At 28.4% G+C, this 19,990-nt stretch overlaps 3 protein-coding genes, 1 long non-coding RNA gene and 2 other non-coding genes across 6 annotated transcripts; 4 read left to right on the forward strand and 2 right to left on the reverse strand.

The window, feature by feature from the left end:
• The first annotated feature begins 738 nt into the window (after nt 1-738).
• On the forward strand, nt 739-3,279 carry LOC101205438 (alkane hydroxylase MAH1). Its single transcript, XM_004141991.3, has 2 exons — nt 739-1,586; nt 2,436-3,279. The coding sequence occupies exons 1-2, from the start codon at nt 739-741 to the stop codon at nt 3,130-3,132; spliced, it is 1,545 nt and encodes a 514-aa protein (XP_004142039.3). The 3' UTR covers nt 3,133-3,279.
• Nucleotides 3,280-3,393: 114 nt separating this feature from the next.
• On the reverse strand, nt 3,394-3,467 carry TRNAV-AAC. The gene has a single exon. It is a non-coding gene; the product is annotated as a tRNA-Val (tRNA).
• A 2,679-nt stretch (nt 3,468-6,146) lies between these two features.
• LOC101205196 (alkane hydroxylase MAH1) lies at nt 6,147-9,253 on the forward strand. Its single transcript, XM_004141990.2, has 2 exons — nt 6,147-7,037; nt 8,445-9,253. The coding sequence occupies exons 1-2, from the start codon at nt 6,187-6,189 to the stop codon at nt 9,142-9,144; spliced, it is 1,551 nt and encodes a 516-aa protein (XP_004142038.2). The 5' UTR covers nt 6,147-6,186; the 3' UTR covers nt 9,145-9,253.
• On the reverse strand, nt 8,285-8,788 carry LOC116404433. The gene is made up of 2 exons (XR_004217280.1): nt 8,676-8,788; nt 8,285-8,581 (listed from the first exon to the last, which is right to left on the reverse strand). It is a non-coding gene; the product is annotated as an uncharacterized LOC116404433 (long non-coding RNA).
• Nucleotides 9,254-10,161: 908 nt separating the features above from the next.
• LOC116404846 lies at nt 10,162-10,362 on the forward strand. The gene has a single exon (XR_004217944.1). It is a non-coding gene; the product is annotated as a U2 spliceosomal RNA (small nuclear RNA).
• Nucleotides 10,363-17,845: 7,483 nt separating this feature from the next.
• Nucleotides 17,846-19,990, forward strand: LOC101203432 (alkane hydroxylase MAH1). The gene has a single exon (XM_004151562.3). It carries the CDS (start codon nt 18,069-18,071, stop codon nt 19,632-19,634), a length of 1,566 nt encoding a protein of 521 aa, XP_004151610.1. The 5' UTR covers nt 17,846-18,068; the 3' UTR covers nt 19,635-19,990.

The following is a 19,990-nucleotide window of genomic DNA, read 5'->3' on the forward strand; positions in this document are numbered from 1 at the left end:
CATTCAATATATTTGATCTAAATTGATGTTCTTTCTCTAATTTTTTGTTGAAGGGTTTTTTTCTGTCTAATATTTTTTAAGAAAAAAAAGTCTTTTTAAATATAAATTATGGATGAAGACATTTAAATCGGAAGAAATATTGAGGATGGCATTTAATTTTCTTTTTAAAAATATATATAATATTTAAAATAAATAAAATTTTGCTAAAATAATAATAAAAATAGTTAGTAGTTATTCATGTATGAGGTGCTCCCATAATACTTTTTTTAAATGGTGTTGAAATTTTAAATTTTGAGTTAAAATATTATTGAATAATTTTTCTTTGGTAAACAAAAAGTTTTGAAATATAGGTATTATTTTATCATTGTTAATTCAATATTTGAAATTATAATCTCATAAAATAAATAAGAGATTTTTTTTTAAGTAAATCAATAAAACTATTACCAATATTTCATCAATATTTTTATAAAATGTAAATATTTTATTAATTTTTCTATTTTTAAGCATTTCTCTTATTTTAGACCATCTTAGCTTGAATACATTATAAAAGTAAAATATGATGACAATGATAAATAATAATAACAATAATACGTTTATAATAACAACAAACTCCATGAAGTGAATTGATTCTTCCAACTTTAAATAGAAAACAACCAAAAGTAACACAAACAATGTAGCCTACTCCATTATATATTACATTTACAAATTACAAAGTAGTTAAATTCTCAAAGCTCTTGAATGGCATCTCTTGATCTTCTTCTTCTCAATTTTCTCATTTCATTACTCTTTCTTTTTATCCTTTTTTACTTTTCTTCCCTCTTTCTCAAATGGAACTCACGTGGGATTCCTTGGAATTGGCCAATTTTAGGAATGATTCCGATGGTAATTCAACATATAGACCGAATTCACGACCGTATAACCGAAATCTTACAACAAACTTCTTGCACTTTCTTCTTCGAAGGCATTTGGTTCACCAACACTAGCTTGTTAATAACAGTTGATCCTTCCAATATTCACCACATCATGACCTCAAACTTCCAAAACTATCCAAAAGGTCCCGATTTCAAGTACATATTCGACGTTTTAGGAGATGGAATTTTCAATTCTGACTCCGATTCGTGGAAGAACCAACGCAAAATTGCTCAGTCTTTGATAGTTCATGAGAAGTTTTTTGAGTTCATGTGTGGAGTTGCAAAGGAGAAAGTGGAGAAAGGGTTGGTGCCAATTCTTGAGCATTTTTGTGAAAGTAAAAAAGTGGTTGATTTGAAAGATTTATTCTTGAGATTGATGTTTGATACTACCTGTACCATGGTTGCTGGATTTGATTTCAATAGTTTGTCTATTGATTTTCCTGATATTCCTTTTACTAAAGCTATGGATGACATTCAAGAAGTGATTTTTTTTCGACATTTGTATCCTAAATTTTATTGGGAGTTGCTTAAGAAGCTTGGGCTCGGTGATGCTAAGAAGATGAAAAATGGCACTGATACCATAAATCAAGTCATTGCTCACTTGATCGCTCTAAAAAAACAGCGTCTTAAACTACAACAAGAAGATGATGGTGGCGATCCTGATTTGATCACACGGTATCATTTTCGTTATACTATTATTGATTTTAATTTTGTTTAAATTAAAACATTTTAGCTCAATTACGTAACAACTTTTACTTCTTATATTGGTAACTTTTTTATAAAAATAAAAAATTAATTTTATTTCCTCTTAATTATTTCTTACCGTAATTTGAATCTCATTTCAGCCAAATTGATCAAAATTTCAAAGACCCCTTTTTTGAGTTTTCAGAATTTAACTTAGATTTGGTAAAAAGTAAATAGAAAAGTGACAAAAAGGATTGAGAATCAATTGGTTCTTTTATTTTTCATCTTCAGTTTTAATTTCAGAATTCAACTTAGTTCATTGTTAATAAAATACAAATTTATCTCTTTTCTAATTATAATAATAAACTTTAAGATCATTTAATTTTATATTATTGTGACACATTTAAAAATATTGAAATTTAAATTGAAAACTGAATGAATGAATATACAAAGGTTTTCCCTTTCCAAAGATCCAATGAATAAACAAGAAAAGGAGCTTTGTTGTTATCAAATGCTAAACGTAGGCTCTTGCAATTGTCGCCAGGGCTCTAATTCAATTCCTATACAAAATTTAAAAGCAGCATTAATAATTAATAACAACAACAACTTAAAGCCACTATTATTATTTATTAGGTATATTTAATTAGCAAAGATATAGTTTATAAACCCACTAAATGAAATAATTGACATAAAACTAGCTTCTTAGTTGAGCTAAATTATCATGTGAATGTGAATCTCTAAGATATGGTGTGTCAATCCTTTTATATAAATCCATATAGATTAAATTAATATTAGATTAGAAAATATCTAATCTTTTTAATTTTTCCATATTCTTATTAGGTATATGATGAATGAACATGACGGTATCGACTATAACGACAAGTTCTTCAGGGACTTGATCTTAACCTATCTAATCGCAGGGCGAGACGGTTTGAGCATAGCTCTATCATGGCTCTTCCTTACCCTCTCGAAAAACCCCACCATAATAGCAAACATTCGAGAAGAGCTGAAAAATATACCACAAAAAGAATCAGAATCCCGAAAAGGAAAACCACAAATATTTGGCAGTGAAGAACTTAGCAACTTGGCTTACTTACATGGAGCCATATGTGAAATCCTTCGTCTCTACCCTCCAGTTGCATTTGAACACAAATCCTCGGTTGAAGCCGACACACTTCCGAGTGGCCACCTTGTGAAAGCTGGGACTAGGATCGTGCTGTCAACGTATGCATTAGGAAGAATCAAGAGTGTTTGGGGAGAAGATTGTGAAGAATTTAAACCAGAGAGATGGATTAGTGAGAAAGGGAGGATTAAAAGAGAGCCATCTTATAAATTCTTCACTTTCAATACAGGGCCGAGGTCTTGCTTAGGGAAAGAAGTGACAATTGCCCAATTGAAAATTATTTCAGCTGCAATTATCCATAATTATGACATTGAAGCTGTGGTTGAAGACAATAATGGAATTGCTCCAGTTGCTTCTATCATACTTCATATGAAGACTGGGTTTAAGGTTAGGGTTTCTAAGAGATCATGGTAATTATGATATCATTACAAGATTTTCAATAAGGTGCTCTTTAATTTAGACTATATATCTATACATTGTGTTATGAACTTGAGCATCAAATTATTGTTTATGTTTTATTTAATAATTTTAATGTAAAATTTAGTATTTTCTAATTTTATACATTTTTTTGGCTCCCTCACATAAGGGTTTAAAAACTATGATCAAAGTACAAGTGGGAAAGAACAACAGCCTTCTTTTGAATCTCTACACTTAAAAAGTCGTATTCCATTAAAATGGCGTCGCCCGGACTTGAACCGGAGACCTTCAGTGTGTTAGACTGACGTGATAACCAACTACACCACGACACCATGTGCAAAACAAACTCATTAAAAGCAACTTGATCTTTTTCAGATTATTTTTATTTTGGACAGTTATAGAAAAGATTTTTGATATCTCATTGTATGTTGTAATTTTAATGCATATAGAAAAGCCATGTATTAAACTTTTTCAGGTTTTTTTTCTCAATACTTTGAAGGAACGTTGCATTGACTAGCTGTTTAGGAATGTAATATTGTAGCCATGTCATATACTTTTTGTTCTTTTTTTTTAAAAAAAAATCATATTTTTTATTTTTTTGGTTACTCTCAAATTGTCCGGTAACGAAACTTTATCTTCTCTCCTCCAACTTCAAATGTATGTCTTTTTCTTTTTATGTTAGAACATTCTCCATCGATGCAAGCACAACACAAACAATGATAATATAACCATCAATATCAAATGAAAATCGAAGTACAATATTTTACTATTTGAAATAATTAGTTGGTCAATTTTATCGTTTATATGTAAAAACTATTAATACTTTGAACTTTTATTAAAATTCAAAATTACTTGATAACTTAACCTTAAATATTACTATATTAATTAAAAGAAATTTTACATTGTGTAACATCTATAAATATTTGGATTTGCTTGTTGCGATTGTTCTAAAGATAATCAAGTTAGATTTAATTATTTTGACAAGTTGTTTCGTCTTTAAATGCGGACATAAATATAACCACATTTCATTTATTCTTGAGATATAAAAGCCCTTCCTCAAAGGGACCAGAAGCTCCAAGATGAGTATCACAAGTATGTTCTGGATTTTCAAATTCATTCTTACAATCACAATGAAATTGTCTAAAAGTCATAAAACCATTGATGATAATATTTAGAGAGAGAGAGAGAGAGAGAGAGAGAGAGAGAAGGAGATGGTTTGGTTGAGAGTAAGAGTGTGGGACGGCCAAGTTTTAATGAAAACTGGCTGGAAAGAAATGGCAGTGTTTGAATATGGGAAATATCAAGTGGATGTCAGAAAATTTATGTTTGGCCAGCGAAGTAGGCTTTTCCCATCCATGGAATGCGTCTCTGTTTCCTTATAATAATGGTTGGATTTTACATATCTTTATAAATAAATGTCATTCATCGATTATAAATTTGAAATATTATTGTACAAGTTCCCTCGCACAATATCAAACTAATATAATGGCCGACTGCATGTTGTAACGATGGGCTACAACTTCTTTGAATGATCGATGTCCCATATTTCTTATTATGTTAGGTCCTTTTGTTCAATTTATTGACAGGCCTCCAAATCTTGAAAGAGTAGGGTTTCAATTCATTGAACGTATTTAGAAACATGAGTTATATAGGATGGAGTGGTTTGGAGTCATTAACTTTACCTTCTTTGTTTGATCAAGCGATTTTTAAGTTTCATGACTTATTAATCTTACATATGGTGAACTCCATGACTAAATAACTCTTTTAGGGTAAAGAACTTCATTTTCTTGTATGGACTACCCATGACCAAGTGGCTTCTTATGGATTTTAGACTCATCATCCTTTCTCTAAACAAAAATTTAATAAAGTCAAGTTGTCTCTATTCTATTAATCTTCGAGTAGACTTCAGATTGGGAAATGTATGGTAGCCCTAGCAAGTTGAATATTGAATACATTGATCATAACACATTGATGTTAGTTATTAGTTATGTTCTTATGCTTTCTTCTCTAAATTTATACCATGCTCATTTATGGTCTATATATTTATTATGGGTTGGTCTTGGATAAGGAGAAGGGTTAGGATTGTGCAACTTGTAAGCTAAAATTGTAAAAAGAAGTTTTGAAGAAAATATATTAAAGTTGGTTTGGTAACCATTTTCTTTTTTATTTTGAAATTTACAATAATTTTCTCTTAAATTTCATACTATAAATTTTACCAGTTTTTACAATAGTTTTCTACTATAATTTTTAGCAGAATTTTTTTTTTAGAAACACACTTGATTTTATAGCCATATATATATATATATGAACTATTCTTTTAGTTTTAAAAATACAGTTTGATTCTTACTAATATATGGGTAAATGAAATTAAAAACAAAAACAAAAAATTTAAAAGAGTATTATTTATAAACTTATTTTTTAAAAAATAAAACCCTAAATGTTAATATGGTTTAATTTTTAGTTTTACTATTTTAAAAATATTTCTGCTTATTTTTTTTTAATAATTTCAATGCTTGTTCATGCTTTCTACATAAACATCATTCTTAAACAATTTAAAAAAGAAAAACAAGTGTACTTTTGTTTTAAAGTTTTATTCTAAAAAGTTGACCTTGATTTTGAAAACATTCCTAAAATTATGTTGAAAACATTTTTAAAAGTTCAAGAAAAAAAAGAAAATCATTAGAAGTACTAAAAAAATCATTAAAAGATTCAAGATAAGAACCAACCTAATAACACACAACTCAAACCTCAAAGTACCAAACTCATAATTAAGGATGTCCATTTTCTTCGTGAAGAATCCTAAATGAGAAGACCAACTCAAAACTTATAAATTTGAAGGATTTACCTTTGCTATACAAATTAGATTAGAAGTTAAGATGTTAAAGAGTAAGGACAAAATCTTTCTAGTTATTTAAATGGGGACAAAATATATATATTGTATATGTATATACATTTTCCACTTTGCTATATATATATATATATACTTCGTTATAAATTACACCACCTAAAACTGCATGCATACTTCAAAACTTAAAACCAAAGCTCTTCAAAATGGCATCTCATGATCTTCTTCTTCCCATTTTTCTCATTTCATTACCCTTAATTTTCATCTTCTTTTCACTCTTTCTCAAATGGAACCCACACGGGATTCCTTGGAATTGGCCTGTTTTAGGAATGATTCCAACTGTAATTCATAACATCTACCGAGTCCACGATCGTATAACCGAAATCTTACAACAAACTTCTTGCACTTTCTACTTCAATGGCATTTGGTTCACCAACACTGGCTTCTTAATGACCGTTGATCCTTCCAACATTCACCACATTATGAGCACAAATTTCCAAAATTACCCAAAAGGCCCTGAATTCAAGTACATTTTCGATGTTTTAGGAGATGGAATTTTCAATTCCGACTCGGATTCATGGAAAAGCCAAAGGAAAATTGCTCAGTCTTTGATTGTTCATGAGAAGTTTCTTGAGTTTATGGCTAGAGCTGCTAAGGAGAAAGTGGAGAAAGGGTTGGTGCCAATTCTTGAGTATTTTTGTGAAAGTAAAAAAGTGGTTGATTTGAAAGATTTGTTTTTGAGATTGGCTTTTGATTCAACTTGCATGATGGTAACTGGGTTTCATCTCAATAGTTTGTGTATTGAGTTTCCTGAAATTCCATTCTCCAAAGCCATGGATGATGTTCAAGAAGTGCTTTTTCTTCGCCATTTGTATCCTAAGTTTTACTGGGAATTGCTTAAGAAACTTGGGATTGGTGAGGGTAAGAGGATGAAGAAGGCTTGTGATATTATTGATGAAGTTATTGCCAACTTGATGGCTGTGAAAAGAGAGCGTTTACAACGAGATCGAGAGGTGAAAGAAGATCAACAAGATCATGGTGCTGATTTGATCACATGGTATTAATAGTTGAAACAACAAAAATTAATTAACTGCTATCAATAATTTTTATTTTTTATTTTAAATTTTTTATTTATTAAATTTAAAATCATATGTATATATATATATATTAAGCTTACTTGTTTGAAAAATAAAAAAGTAAATTAGAAAGAATAAGAAAATATACTCTATATATTTTTTGTTTTCTAAACCTTGATATGAAATTTGAAAAACTTTTAGAAAAAGTTAGAAATATTTTACTTTTTAAAAGAAACAACAAACTAAAACCAATAAAAAATTATATATTAAATCCAATCAAAGTCTAAACTTTCAATTTTGTATCATTCATTTTTTTTTTTACTTATTTTAATTTGAATGGTATGCATTTTTAAGTCTTATTTTCAATTGTTTTTAGTCTCACATGAGTGTTTGATTAGAGATAAGTTATTAAACCAAACTTAAAATATAATGTTAAAGTGAACTTAGCTGAATTGTATGATTGACGCGATCTTTCATTTTAAATGTGAGATATTCGATTTTCATTAATTATGTTGTAGTAATTGAAAAGATTTGAAATTAATTAGTATCACGTTGGATCGGCTAATTATTGATATTAAACAAGTTTTTTTAAAAAAAAACTAGTCTAAAGTTATAGAAACCTAGTTTATATTGAAGTTATATAATTAAATATTTCATCAATTATATAAGGACTTAATTAAAACCTCTAATGTAACATGTTTTTTCAAGATCATGTTATCTAATTAGATATATTTATATAAAATACTAGGATCTAAATTAAATTTTATGAAAACTTCTTTTTATAGATAATTTTAACTTAGATGATAATCTTTTATTCTTGTTAAAATTATAACTAAACATAAAAGAATTCAGTCGATAATTTTTGTTTTTAAAACACCTTTAAGTCGATAACTTACTTGATATTATATTTTGTCTCTCTATGGATAGCCTTAATCTTAACATATTAAGTACTTGACATCACATTATATCTATAAGAGCATTTGTTGATTAAGGTTACACAATTTATTAATTTTTTATACATATTTTTAACCAATAATTTAGTTCTAATACCGTCATAAACTATATGTTGTTAAAATCAACAAGTTTTAGGTTTAAGTACCCTTACCCTAATTTATGTTAAAAAAAAAAAAAACTCTATATCTTTTATCATTAAGTTCAAAATTCAAATTCTTTGTTAAAATAAATAATACCATATACAATATATGTTAATCTTTTATACATATGCACATATCATCATTGTTATTACATTCATATATAAATAATTAATACCATATACAACATATGTTAATCTTTTAATATGTTTCATTACCACGGGATATAAAAATCTTTTGTCAATATAAATTTTTACATGTATCTAACTTTACTTTTATTCATATCCTTTATTGCAGGTATATGGTGAATGAACACGACGAGATCGACTGCAATGACAAGTTCTTGAGAGACACAGTCTTAAATTTCATGATTGCTGGTCGTGATGCACTCAGCGTAACTCTCTCCTGGTTTTTCTTCGTTCTCTCAAAAAATCCTGCCATAGTAGCAAAGATCCGAGAAGAGCTGAAAGACATAACAACAATCCAACAGAAAGAACAAGAACAACAACAAAAACCAAGAGTATTCACCATCGAAGAGCTCAACAACTTGGTTTACTTGCATGGAGCCTTATGTGAAACCCTTCGTCTCTATCCACCGATTGCATTCGAGCACAAATCTCCGGTAGTAGCCGAGACACTCCCAAGCGGCCACCACGTGAGACCTGGGACGAGGATACTCTTCTCGTTATATGCATTGGGAAGAATGAGGTCTGTTTGGGGAGAAGATTGTGAAGAATTCAAACCGGAGAGATGGATTTCGGATAAAGGGACGATCAAGAGAGAGCCATCTTATAAGTTCTTCAGTTTCAATGCCGGGCCAAGGACTTGCCTAGGGAAAGGAGTGGCATTTTCACAATTGAAGATTGTTTCAGCTGCCATTGTTCATAACTATGACATTGAAGCTGTTGATGAAGATATTAACAACGTTGTTGTTCCAGCTGCTTCTGTCATACTTCACATGAAAAGTGGATTTAGGGTTAAGGTTTCTAAGAGATAAATAATAAAATGAAAGGTTTCGGTATATATATATATATATACATAATGTGCATATATATATGTTTTATTGGTAATCTTAATTAATAATGTGTGCATGAGTTTGTGTGTAACATTTGGTCGTTTCACATTTGTGTATCTTTTATATTTATATATATACACACACTAATGTAAGCGTCCACTTTGGATTAATAATTAAATGAAAGATAGTAATTTAATAGATTGTGTATGATTTGAATTGAGGTGATGAAAGTCAAAATAAATATAGTTAAATCTTTAATATTAATTTTCTATATAATTATCCATGTCAAGTTAAAAAACATGTTTTAGCTTTAGAAAATTTGATCATGCTGAGAGTAGGATAATATATCTTTGAATCACTATAAAAAATTTTAATAACTCCCTCCACCTATTGTCATTTAAAAAAAAAAAGATTACTTCATTTGTTGGCGTACTAGAAAGAGGAAACCAAATTACTTCAATAAATGAGGGCACATCAAGAAAGAAAAACGAATGAAGTTCATCACCGACCTAATATGTCCAACGCGGGCTTCCCCTCCCCACCCTATCACCACTTTCCTTTTATTGCATGGAATTCCCCAGCCGGTAGTCCATACCAATAACCTTCCCCAAACTCCTCTCCTTTCACTTTTGTCTTTTCCTTCAATACTTTTTATTAAAGATGTTGAGAGTCTTTAATAAAAAAAACTAAGAAAATTCATGCTTTTACAAAATAGATAGGCTACTCCTCTTATTACCAATTGCTTTTAAGATTGAAACTTTATACTATCACCCAATTATCACCTCTATATCCTATTTTGTGATACAAAAATCTATCTTTTTTAACTTTCAAAGATCTCAAAAAATATATCACTTAAAGGAGTTCAATCTCTGGAGACTAGAAAAATAAAAAGAAAAGTTGAGGACTCAATATTATTTGTCGCAACATCGCCCATTTAGTTCCTGCATGAATCAGTGATAAAGATGAAAGAAATACGAAACAAACGCCTGAATCAAATGCGTACCTTTCTTAGCCTTTTGGCTAAGAACAAGTGTAGTTATATGTTCTTATCAGTTTAATATTCGATACATGGCCCATTGTTTTACATGATATTAAATTAATTTTTCATGGTGGATTCCCCACCGCACAGCAGCTTGGCTGCTTGGGGTATTCGAGCGTTGCCACGGCTTTGCATTACAGCCCAGGTCTGGCGTACCGCTCCAATTGTTTAGGATCCTGATTTTGAGTTATTAACTTATATTCAGTGTTTCAGTGTTGTTAGGCTTGGTTTAAGCATATCAATGTGGAAGAAAATATAGTATTTATAATTAAATTATATGAACAAAGTGGATTTATCATTTTAATTTTATATCATTATCCACTTTTACACTATACTAATTATAATTTTAAAAAATTATTTAACAATTTGATTTACCAAACAAAAAAAATGGTTTAAGATTTTCTCAAAATATCTTTATACTATACCATTTTAAATGGAAAAGAAAAATGCAAATCCCAAATTGTAGTCTTAGTTTTGTTTGAGCTAAGATTTGAATATGCTATTTGATTGAAATATTTTTTTTTTGGCCCTGGAGGTACTCTTGTAGTTCTTTTAAAATATATATCAGATTGTTTTATGAAATATCAAAAGCTATGAACATATAATTAAAAAGAATTATTAGGAAATTGAACTTCGGTTCTAGTCAATGTATTAACTTGAAATATATTACGAGAAATAGTAAGCTTTAAATTTTGTTGGGTATAAATGAATGAAGTTAATGTATAAATGTATAAACAGTCAATGTGTATATAAATGAAGTTAATTAATTACACTTGTTGGTTTGTTTCAGATTGGTCAGTCTCTGTTGCCATCTGTATTTTAATTATTGCCTTCACACCTTTGTGTATAAGTAAATAGGCTTTTGCAGTTGATTTATATTAATTTCTCTCTTGGTTAATATTATATACATATATATATATCACACTTCACTTGTAAAATCTTGTGTAGAATAAGGGTAATGGTTTTAAACACCAAACATACTTTTTCCTTTTTCAAAATTATTTTATGGAGTTTAAATAATTTTTTTCATTTCATTATATTTTCTAAAAAACTCACTTTAAAAAGGATGAAAACAAAGATTTTATAATATGGTAGAGCCAATCATGATCAAAATGGAAATTATTAAATTTACTTTTTCTAATTTTGACTCATAAAATTCGTAATATCTCTAAATGGGTGGATAACATATGCCCCAAATATTAATAATAGATCTTTATTTGAATAAGTCTTACTATTATATAATATATATTATTTTCTATTTCTTCTCTCTTCTTTATCCTTTATATAATTTTATTTTTAATTCCTATTTATTGTCATCTAGTTCTTCCCGTCTATGTATTTACTGCTTCTTACTAAGATTGAAAACGATTTACATTCCAAACTTAAACCAGTATAGTTCAAAAATTATAATAACAATCAATTCTCAATATCTTAATTAAAGGCCATAATTAATATTTTCAACATTCGAACTATAAACTCTTGCAACCGCATACGAGCTGTTGCCATCATCACATCTTTTTCAACAAATCTAAAAAGTAACAATGGTCTCGCGAAAGGACCCAATATCTTTATCATGAAAGAAGCTAAATGGCAATAATATATTACATGTAAGTCCAAGGCTGGAATACCCTATCAAAGAAATAAATATTATAGTACGGATTATTGTCCCTTAGCCACATATATAAACCACCACGTTGATTTTTCTTAATAGTTCATAAACCATTTACACAAGTCATAATTAATATCTTACCCTACAACTTCTATCTTTGAATTGATTCCCATTACATCAAATATTTTGATCATTCCTACAATATTGTTGTGTGCACTTGTAAACTAATCACAAACCTACCCTTCATTGCAAAATGACTGAAGACCATAACTTTTTACATGCTTACACATAGGGTCAACCATGATAAATTAAAAAGATCAACTTATGAGATGAAACAAAATGTCAATAATGCCATGAAAATCAACTAAACAGTACTTTTAGAATCAGGCATGGAGGCCACGACCACATGATGGGAAAATTTTACTGATCAAAGTACAAGTTTGTTTATTGTGACAGCTACATGTGCTTGAATATATCCACCAATGGAATTAGTTTATTAATTAGTCATTTTCTATCTAACAAAGAGGACTTAAGAGTCCACGTTTGATATATGTACATTAAACTCTATATCTCTTCTCTTGACTATATATCGTCTATACTATTGCTAACTTAATCATGAGAGTGGTAAATGGGCAGTTAGCATGGAAGGGTTGAAAGAAAGTGATATAACATTGAATTGGCACAGAAGATACCCTCAAATAGTATTTTAGGGTTACTGTTAGATACTTATTTAAAAAGTAAGTTAAAGGCAAATAAATTTATAGAATGTGTAAGACGTGGCATGTATAGTTGTTTTCAGTTTCTCCTCCTACAGATATTCCATATTGGAATAGTCTTTGTTTTTATTTGTAATTATATACTATTTTTTGGAAACAAATTAATAATGAATTAACTAAGACTAAAACTGTATACAATTTTCTTACAAACAAAATTTAAAGAGTTCGTCATGCCTCATTTGATTGAAATGAAAATGACGTCTAACTTTCAAAATCCACCTCAATGTTTACGTCCCTCTCCTCCTCATTTTCACTCCTCACTCTTTTTTTCTTTAATTTCTTTTCTTCCTTAAGTTGTTGATGACGAGGATACGTTTGCCCTAATATCAATCGTAATCGCGTTCTTCTTGTTTTGACATATTTGCACTCTTATTGTTATTACAAATGTTACAACGATTTGACCCTCCTACATAGGGATAAGATTAACCTTTACAAAATATATAATTTTAAATAATTGTGACCAAAAAGCAATTCATTTAATTACATTTGTGATTTAAACTCATTACAATTGATTCATCAATGACAGGCCATTACCACTAAATCAATTTTCATTACTGTTTGGTAATTAAACATGGCATGGTATAATTATTGTTCATTTTTTCTTTTAAAATTTTTCTACTTAGTACGTTTGAAGAATTATCAATTTCGAAAATGGTCACCAAAATAAATATAGTTTAAGTAACATAAATTAACTTACTCTATCAATCTCAAAGTAAAATATACCTGAATATTCAAACGCAAAACTTAAAAGAAAAGAAAAGTCAAAGGTGACAGTAAAGAGAGTGTATGAACACATGTACACATAACAATTATAATTAAAAGATGTAATTATAGAATAATTTGAGTAGACAAAAAGTGATAAAATATGAAAAATGACATTTTGATTACGAGTATGATCACATGGGGTGTTAAGTAAAATAATTGGAAGGCTATAGCTATGAAATTGAGTAAAGAGGGGTTGCATGATATGTAACACAATAAAAGATGAATATATACAATATCGTTGTACGATGCCTCTGTGCCCTTATATTAATGAATTCAACCTACACACAACACACAGACTTAAATTCCTAACTTTTAGTTTGGTGGTTGGTGACAGATACAGATTCAATCAATGCAAAACCAACTGAGTATCAAGTGGTCACACTCCTAAATTAAATTTATATCCAATACTTTCTCTTACCCTTCCCCGATTTATATGATCATCAATCATCATCCCCTACACTGCTCTCCCTTACGCATTTACCTGTTGTTTGAAATCTTGTAATAGAACAGGTCTGTAATGTAATATAATTTAATGTCTAGATTTCGATTCAGTATTATATTTTGAATCCAATTTTAATTATAATATTAAACGGTTCAATTCTAGTTTTCAATATAACTATTTTGACCATTTACTATTCCATCTTCGTTCCACCTTCAATACGACACTCATTCTAATATTGTTGTGTTTTAGCTTTATTTGGGGAGTTTTTCAAAAATAAAACAAAACGCGAAAATACTTACACCGTATAGAATAATTTTGCAAAAGAAAAAAGTGCACAAGTCCACAACGTGAAATAATAAAAATAATATGTGATTAATAGGTCACACCACTCGAAAAATGATCTTATACCGAATCTAAACGATCTTGTACCAAATTTAAACAATCTTGACACACGATCTTTCTTTGTACCTAGTCTAAACGATATTTGTACCAAATTTAAACGATCTTTTGTTACAATAATTGATAATGAAAGATAGTAAAAAAAAGAAAGATACAATATTTGATAATGAAAAAAGAATAAGGAAAAAAATATTATCTGCATGGAAAGATGACATGAAAAGATGACGTCGAAAATATGGGAGATTGACGAAGGATGAAGAAACTCATATGGAATGAAAAATGTGAAATTTATGAAAAAATTAAATCAAGTTATACAGAGGTTTTTTTTTTTTTTTTTAATTGTTAATTTTGAGTTTTGTTGTATATAGATAATTAACCTTCCACTTTCACCTTTCATATTTTCCAAACAACCCTTAAATGTATATATACACATGATCATCTCCCTTTGTTAATAATTATTAATTACAATAATTTCCTTTTGTTATAAATTTTGATAGGTTTCCCAATTTTGTTGTTCTTTGCAATAAATAGCTATGCAATATTACCCCTAAAATAAAGATGAATTGTTATTATTGCAAAATATATAAACATGCGATTTTTATTCAAATTAATGAGTTTTAAGAGGGATTAATGGATTTAAAGAATATAATAAAAAAATTTACAATACGGTTAACTTTGATTATTTATAATTTTTTCATACTAATTAAAAGAAATTGAGTTAATCATGATTTAGTAAACCATTATTTTTGGGTATCATTATATATTTATAAGGAAGATTATTGAAACTTACGGTTGTTTTATAACATCTCACTAATTTTTAATAGTTTTATTTTATATTTAAAATCAATGCATATACATTCAAAATTAAATGAATAAAGTAGTCCAAAAAAGTTTCTCAAATATTCTAAGCTTTTATATACTATAGATTTAAAAAATACATATCAATAATAGAATATTTGATAAAATATCATTAAAAAATATTAAGTGTAATAGTTTTTAGTGGTTTTGTTCTACAAAATTCATTATTTTATGTATTTTAATTTAACTAGATTTTAACACCGGCTGAAATTTGTGTTTCATTTTCTCTCTGATTTTTTTCACATATCAACGTTTTTTCTATTTTTAATTGATTAATTTTTCTGTAGATTGTTGTTTAAGATTAAACTTATAAATAGTTCTCAAAATGTAATGTTGTAAATGATTGCTAAACAATTCTATTTTACAACTGTTTGAAAAAAAAAATAACTATACTATATTCATTTACAATACTAAATTCTATAAATTTTTAGAGAAGACGGTTGATGAATCAATAAAAAAACATAAATTAAGAGAATGTAGCAAATCCAAAAAAAAATTTCTTATATACATCCATACAGATATTCGTAAAGATGTCAATTGATGAGATAATTCATCTAGAAAACCATAATATATATATATATATATATATAAAATACAAAGGGAATAAAGAACCAAACATGCAATGAAACTGAGATACTTCTTCAGAGGTAGGTTGGATAAGCCGGATTGGTCGGGTTACCATTTTTTTTAACATAAGAAATTCTTCTTATTTGAAAGGCTATCCAAACAAATTGGATGTTGAAGAGGGGGTTCTATAGTCATTCATATTTAAGAATTCCTAAAGGTTTATTCATTGAATTTTGTGTATGAATTAATAATTAAATGTATTATTAATTCTTCTCATTTAGAAGATGAACTTTTTGATAAGGTAAATAAATTATTCATGAGTTACAATTGTTCATCAAATTAATTACAACTAGCAAAATTAGTTGATAAGGTAAATAAATTATTCATTATTCATTTTAGAAGTTGAAATGACTTTCGATTTTTTCTGAGTTATTAAAAGTTGGAAAGACTCTTGTTTTTTTAAGCTATTAGTTATTTGTAAATTACAATTTGCTTAATTAATTCATAAAATCATATTCAATTAGTATAATTAAAATATGAGAGGTAAAGGACAACATTGTCATCTACCTAATTACATAAGCTACTTCTAAAGGAAGGTCAATAATAATGGAAAAAAAAATTCTCCTCGTCCAAGCTTTTATATATACTACTAGTAAACAACATGTGCATTAAAATCACACACGAACAAAATTATAGTATTAATTTAACTTTATAAAATTGAAACCGTTATTATAATATTTTCATATTTATATCATTTTTATATTCACATCGTAATGAGTGAAAAATGAATTTATTTCGTAAGGAGAAAATGTTGTCATCTTTTGAATGTATCTTTGAATTTGATTTGTTTGCACAATTCAAATTTTATTTCTTAACATCTTGAAAAACAATGTTAACATATATCATTGTGTAATATCAATTATGAAAGATTGAAAAAATACATTATGACCCTAATAACATAGAGCATTAACTAATATCAGTTATGGATCAAAACATTTTTTTTCAAATAAGGAGATGAAAAGTTAACAAAGTGTAACTTCTATTTTGTTGAATGTAAAAATGATCGCAAACATTAAATCTATGTGAATGATAAAATTGTTATAATGAAAAGGGTAAAACATCCCCAAAATCATATTTCTTTTGAAATTATGAAATTATAAATGTGAAATCATAATTTTTTTATAATGATTTTATAGGTGAAAAAATAAAGAAAAGACTTTAATATTTCTTGTTTTACACATTTTATTATATTTATTTATACTTAATAAATTTCAACGATATTTACATTTTTTTTTAAATTAAAGCATAAGTCACTCAACCATTTCATTAATAAAATAGTTTTAATAAAAAAAATTAAATAAAGAAAAAAACATGAGCAAGATTTTCATGGTTACATTAAAAAAAGATTTTCAATATTAAATGATTTACATATGTTGGTGGTTCAAGTTTCCCCAACTTTTGTTGTGTACTAAAAAGAAACTTATAAATGAATGAATAAACAAAAAAAAAAATAAAACAAAAAAAAAAAGAATAGAAAAACATGATTTGATTTCTTCTTCATCTTTAACATTTTGTCATGACTTGTGAATATGATAAAAAAAAATATTTATAACAAGATTTGGAAATAAGAGATATGAAAAGTTAAAAGAGATAGGAAATGTGAATAGTTGACCAGAGATAGAAGATTAAAGGAGAGAAGAGAATATGAATGAATTTGGATAAATTTAAATGACATAATTAATTGGAGTGATTGTTTCTTTAAAACAAAGATTATAACAAGGAGATGAAAAGTTAAAAAAATCATTCTCACTTTATAATGAAAATGATTCAAATATTAAATCTATATAAATGATAAAATTGTTACTAAATCAAAATTGAAAAGTTAACTAATGAAAGGGTAAAATGGAGCTAAAAAAATTTCTCACACTTCCATCTTTTATCTATAGTATACATAAATATAGATTTAATTATTAGTTTATTTCAATTTAATTATTCTCATATACTACATATGTTTGTAATTATAGTTATTTATTATGGTGTTTTTCATGTAACTTATAATATTATTTATTTGTAACATAACTCTCCAAATTCCCTTTTTCTCATATTTTTATCTTTTAGTTTCAAATTTTTACCATAACTCTCAAAATAATTTATCTTTAATACAAAAACTACAAAATCTCAGATATATATGTGTTTGGAATTTTTTCTAAACCATTCCATTCCTTTGGAGACATGAAATCTATTGATTTTATCACTTGTAGTAACTTCTCATTTAAGAAGATATTAAAGTTAGGTTTTCAATCCATCAGTCATCTAGTCCAAAGTCATCCCCAACAGAGGTAAACCCATGAACAGTGGAGATTGGAGACCATGTAGTGTTCAACTATATATATATCCACACTCATCATACAAAAAAAGTTTAATTGAGTGTTTTTGTAGAGATCAGCTCCAATGGCTTCTTGTTCCACTGATTATTCAGCCATTGTTTTTGCTTTAACGGCCATTATCATTGTTCCAATATTTCTCTTCATCTTTTTAGTATATCACAATATAATTATGAGATATTGGAATTACCTTGCGACTGTTCCTTGGAATTGGCCAATCTTAGGTATGACACCCACTGTTATTGCTCATATCCACAGAGTTCATGATCGTCTTACTGAAGTCATACAAGAAGTTGGTTCCACTTATTTATTCAAAGGCGTTTGGTTCTCAGGTATGGACCTTCTTTTCACAGTTGACACTTCAAATATTAACCACATTTTGAGTGTCAATTTTGAACGTTACCCGAAAGGCCCTGATTTCAAATACATTTTTGACATTTTGGGAGACGGGATTTTTAATTCTGATTCTGATGTTTGGAGAGCGCTACGTAAAACCGCTTATGCTTTGGTCCATGATCACAAATATCTTAAATTCTTGGAGACAATTACATTAAAGAAAGTGAAAGAAGAGCTTGTTCCTATTCTTCAAACTGTTTCTGAAAATGGATCTGTGTTGGATTTTCAAGATTTGTTTCAAAGACTCTCTTTTGATGTAACTTGTATGTTGGTAACTGGCTCTGACCTCCACAGTCTATCTCTTGGATTTCGTCATCTTTTTTCCAAGGCTATTGATGATGTTGAGGAAGTGATTTTACTAAGACATTTTTATCCTAAGAAATTATGGGAACTTCAAAAGAAACTCCAAATTGGTCAACCCGTGAAGTTGAAACAAGCTTGGGAAATCATAGATGAAAACATCTCCACATTGATAGCCTCCAAGAGGGAAAGCTTGAAAAATCAAATGAAAGAGAAAGAGGGTGGTGATGACGACGAAGAAGGAGCTGATTTGATCACATCATATATTACAAATATGAATAAAGATGACAAATTTTTAAGAGACACTGTATTAAATTTCATGATTGCAGGTAGAGATGGCCTAAGTGCAACTCTCTCTTGGATTTTCTTTTGTCTTTCAAATAATCCAATCGTCGTGGAAAAGATTAGAGAAGAGCTCAGAACAACGATTCCAACGAGCGAACCTTGTGATCAATGGCGGATATTTTCGACTGAAGAGGTAGATAAATTAGTTTATTTACATGCAACGTTGTACGAAACTCTTAGATTATATCCTCCACTGCCATTTCAACATAAGGTATCCGTACACCATGATGTTCTCCCAAGTGGTCATCACATAAAACCCAAAACAAAGATTTTGTTTTCATTATATGCTTTAGGAAGAATGAGTGAAGTATGGGGAAAAGATTGCTTCGAGTTTAAGCCAGAAAGATGGATTTCTGAAAATGGAAAGATCAAACATGTGCCATCTTATAAATTCTTGGCATTCAATGCTGGACCAAGAACTTGTTTAGGGAAACAAGTGGCTTTGATTGGAGTTAAAATAGTTGCAGCTGCCATTATTTATAACTACAATGTTATTCAACAATCAGGCCATGAGGTTGTTCCAAGTTCCTCCATTATTCTTCATATGAAGCGTGGACTCAAGGTTAGGGTTACAAAGAGATGGATCACTTGAAGAAATGAGAATTCAAGAGGATAAAGGAGTATAATATTACAAGTTTCTAGCTTTGTTTATTTTGGGTCAAATTAATATATGGTCGAGAATAAAATAAAATTAAGGTAAAGAATTGTGTAATATGTTTGTGTGTGATAGTGTTTTTTCTTTTTACATGGTGTAAAATGTTGCCATGTACTTATGCTAATTTAGACTAATTAGTTCAATTAGGTGAAAGTATTAATTAGTAATATAATGCATGTTGAAGCTTTTGCATTTTTGGTTTTAAATGTAGTAGTTTTAAATTTCAAGAAAATTAGAGATACATTATGAAGTATGAAGTATGATTGGATATTCGATATCCAACTATATAATCA

Source organism: Cucumis sativus, chromosome 6 (assembly GCF_000004075.3).
Source record: "Cucumis sativus cultivar 9930 chromosome 6, Cucumber_9930_V3, whole genome shotgun sequence".
Lineage (NCBI taxonomy): Eukaryota > Viridiplantae > Streptophyta > Magnoliopsida > Cucurbitales > Cucurbitaceae > Cucumis > Cucumis sativus.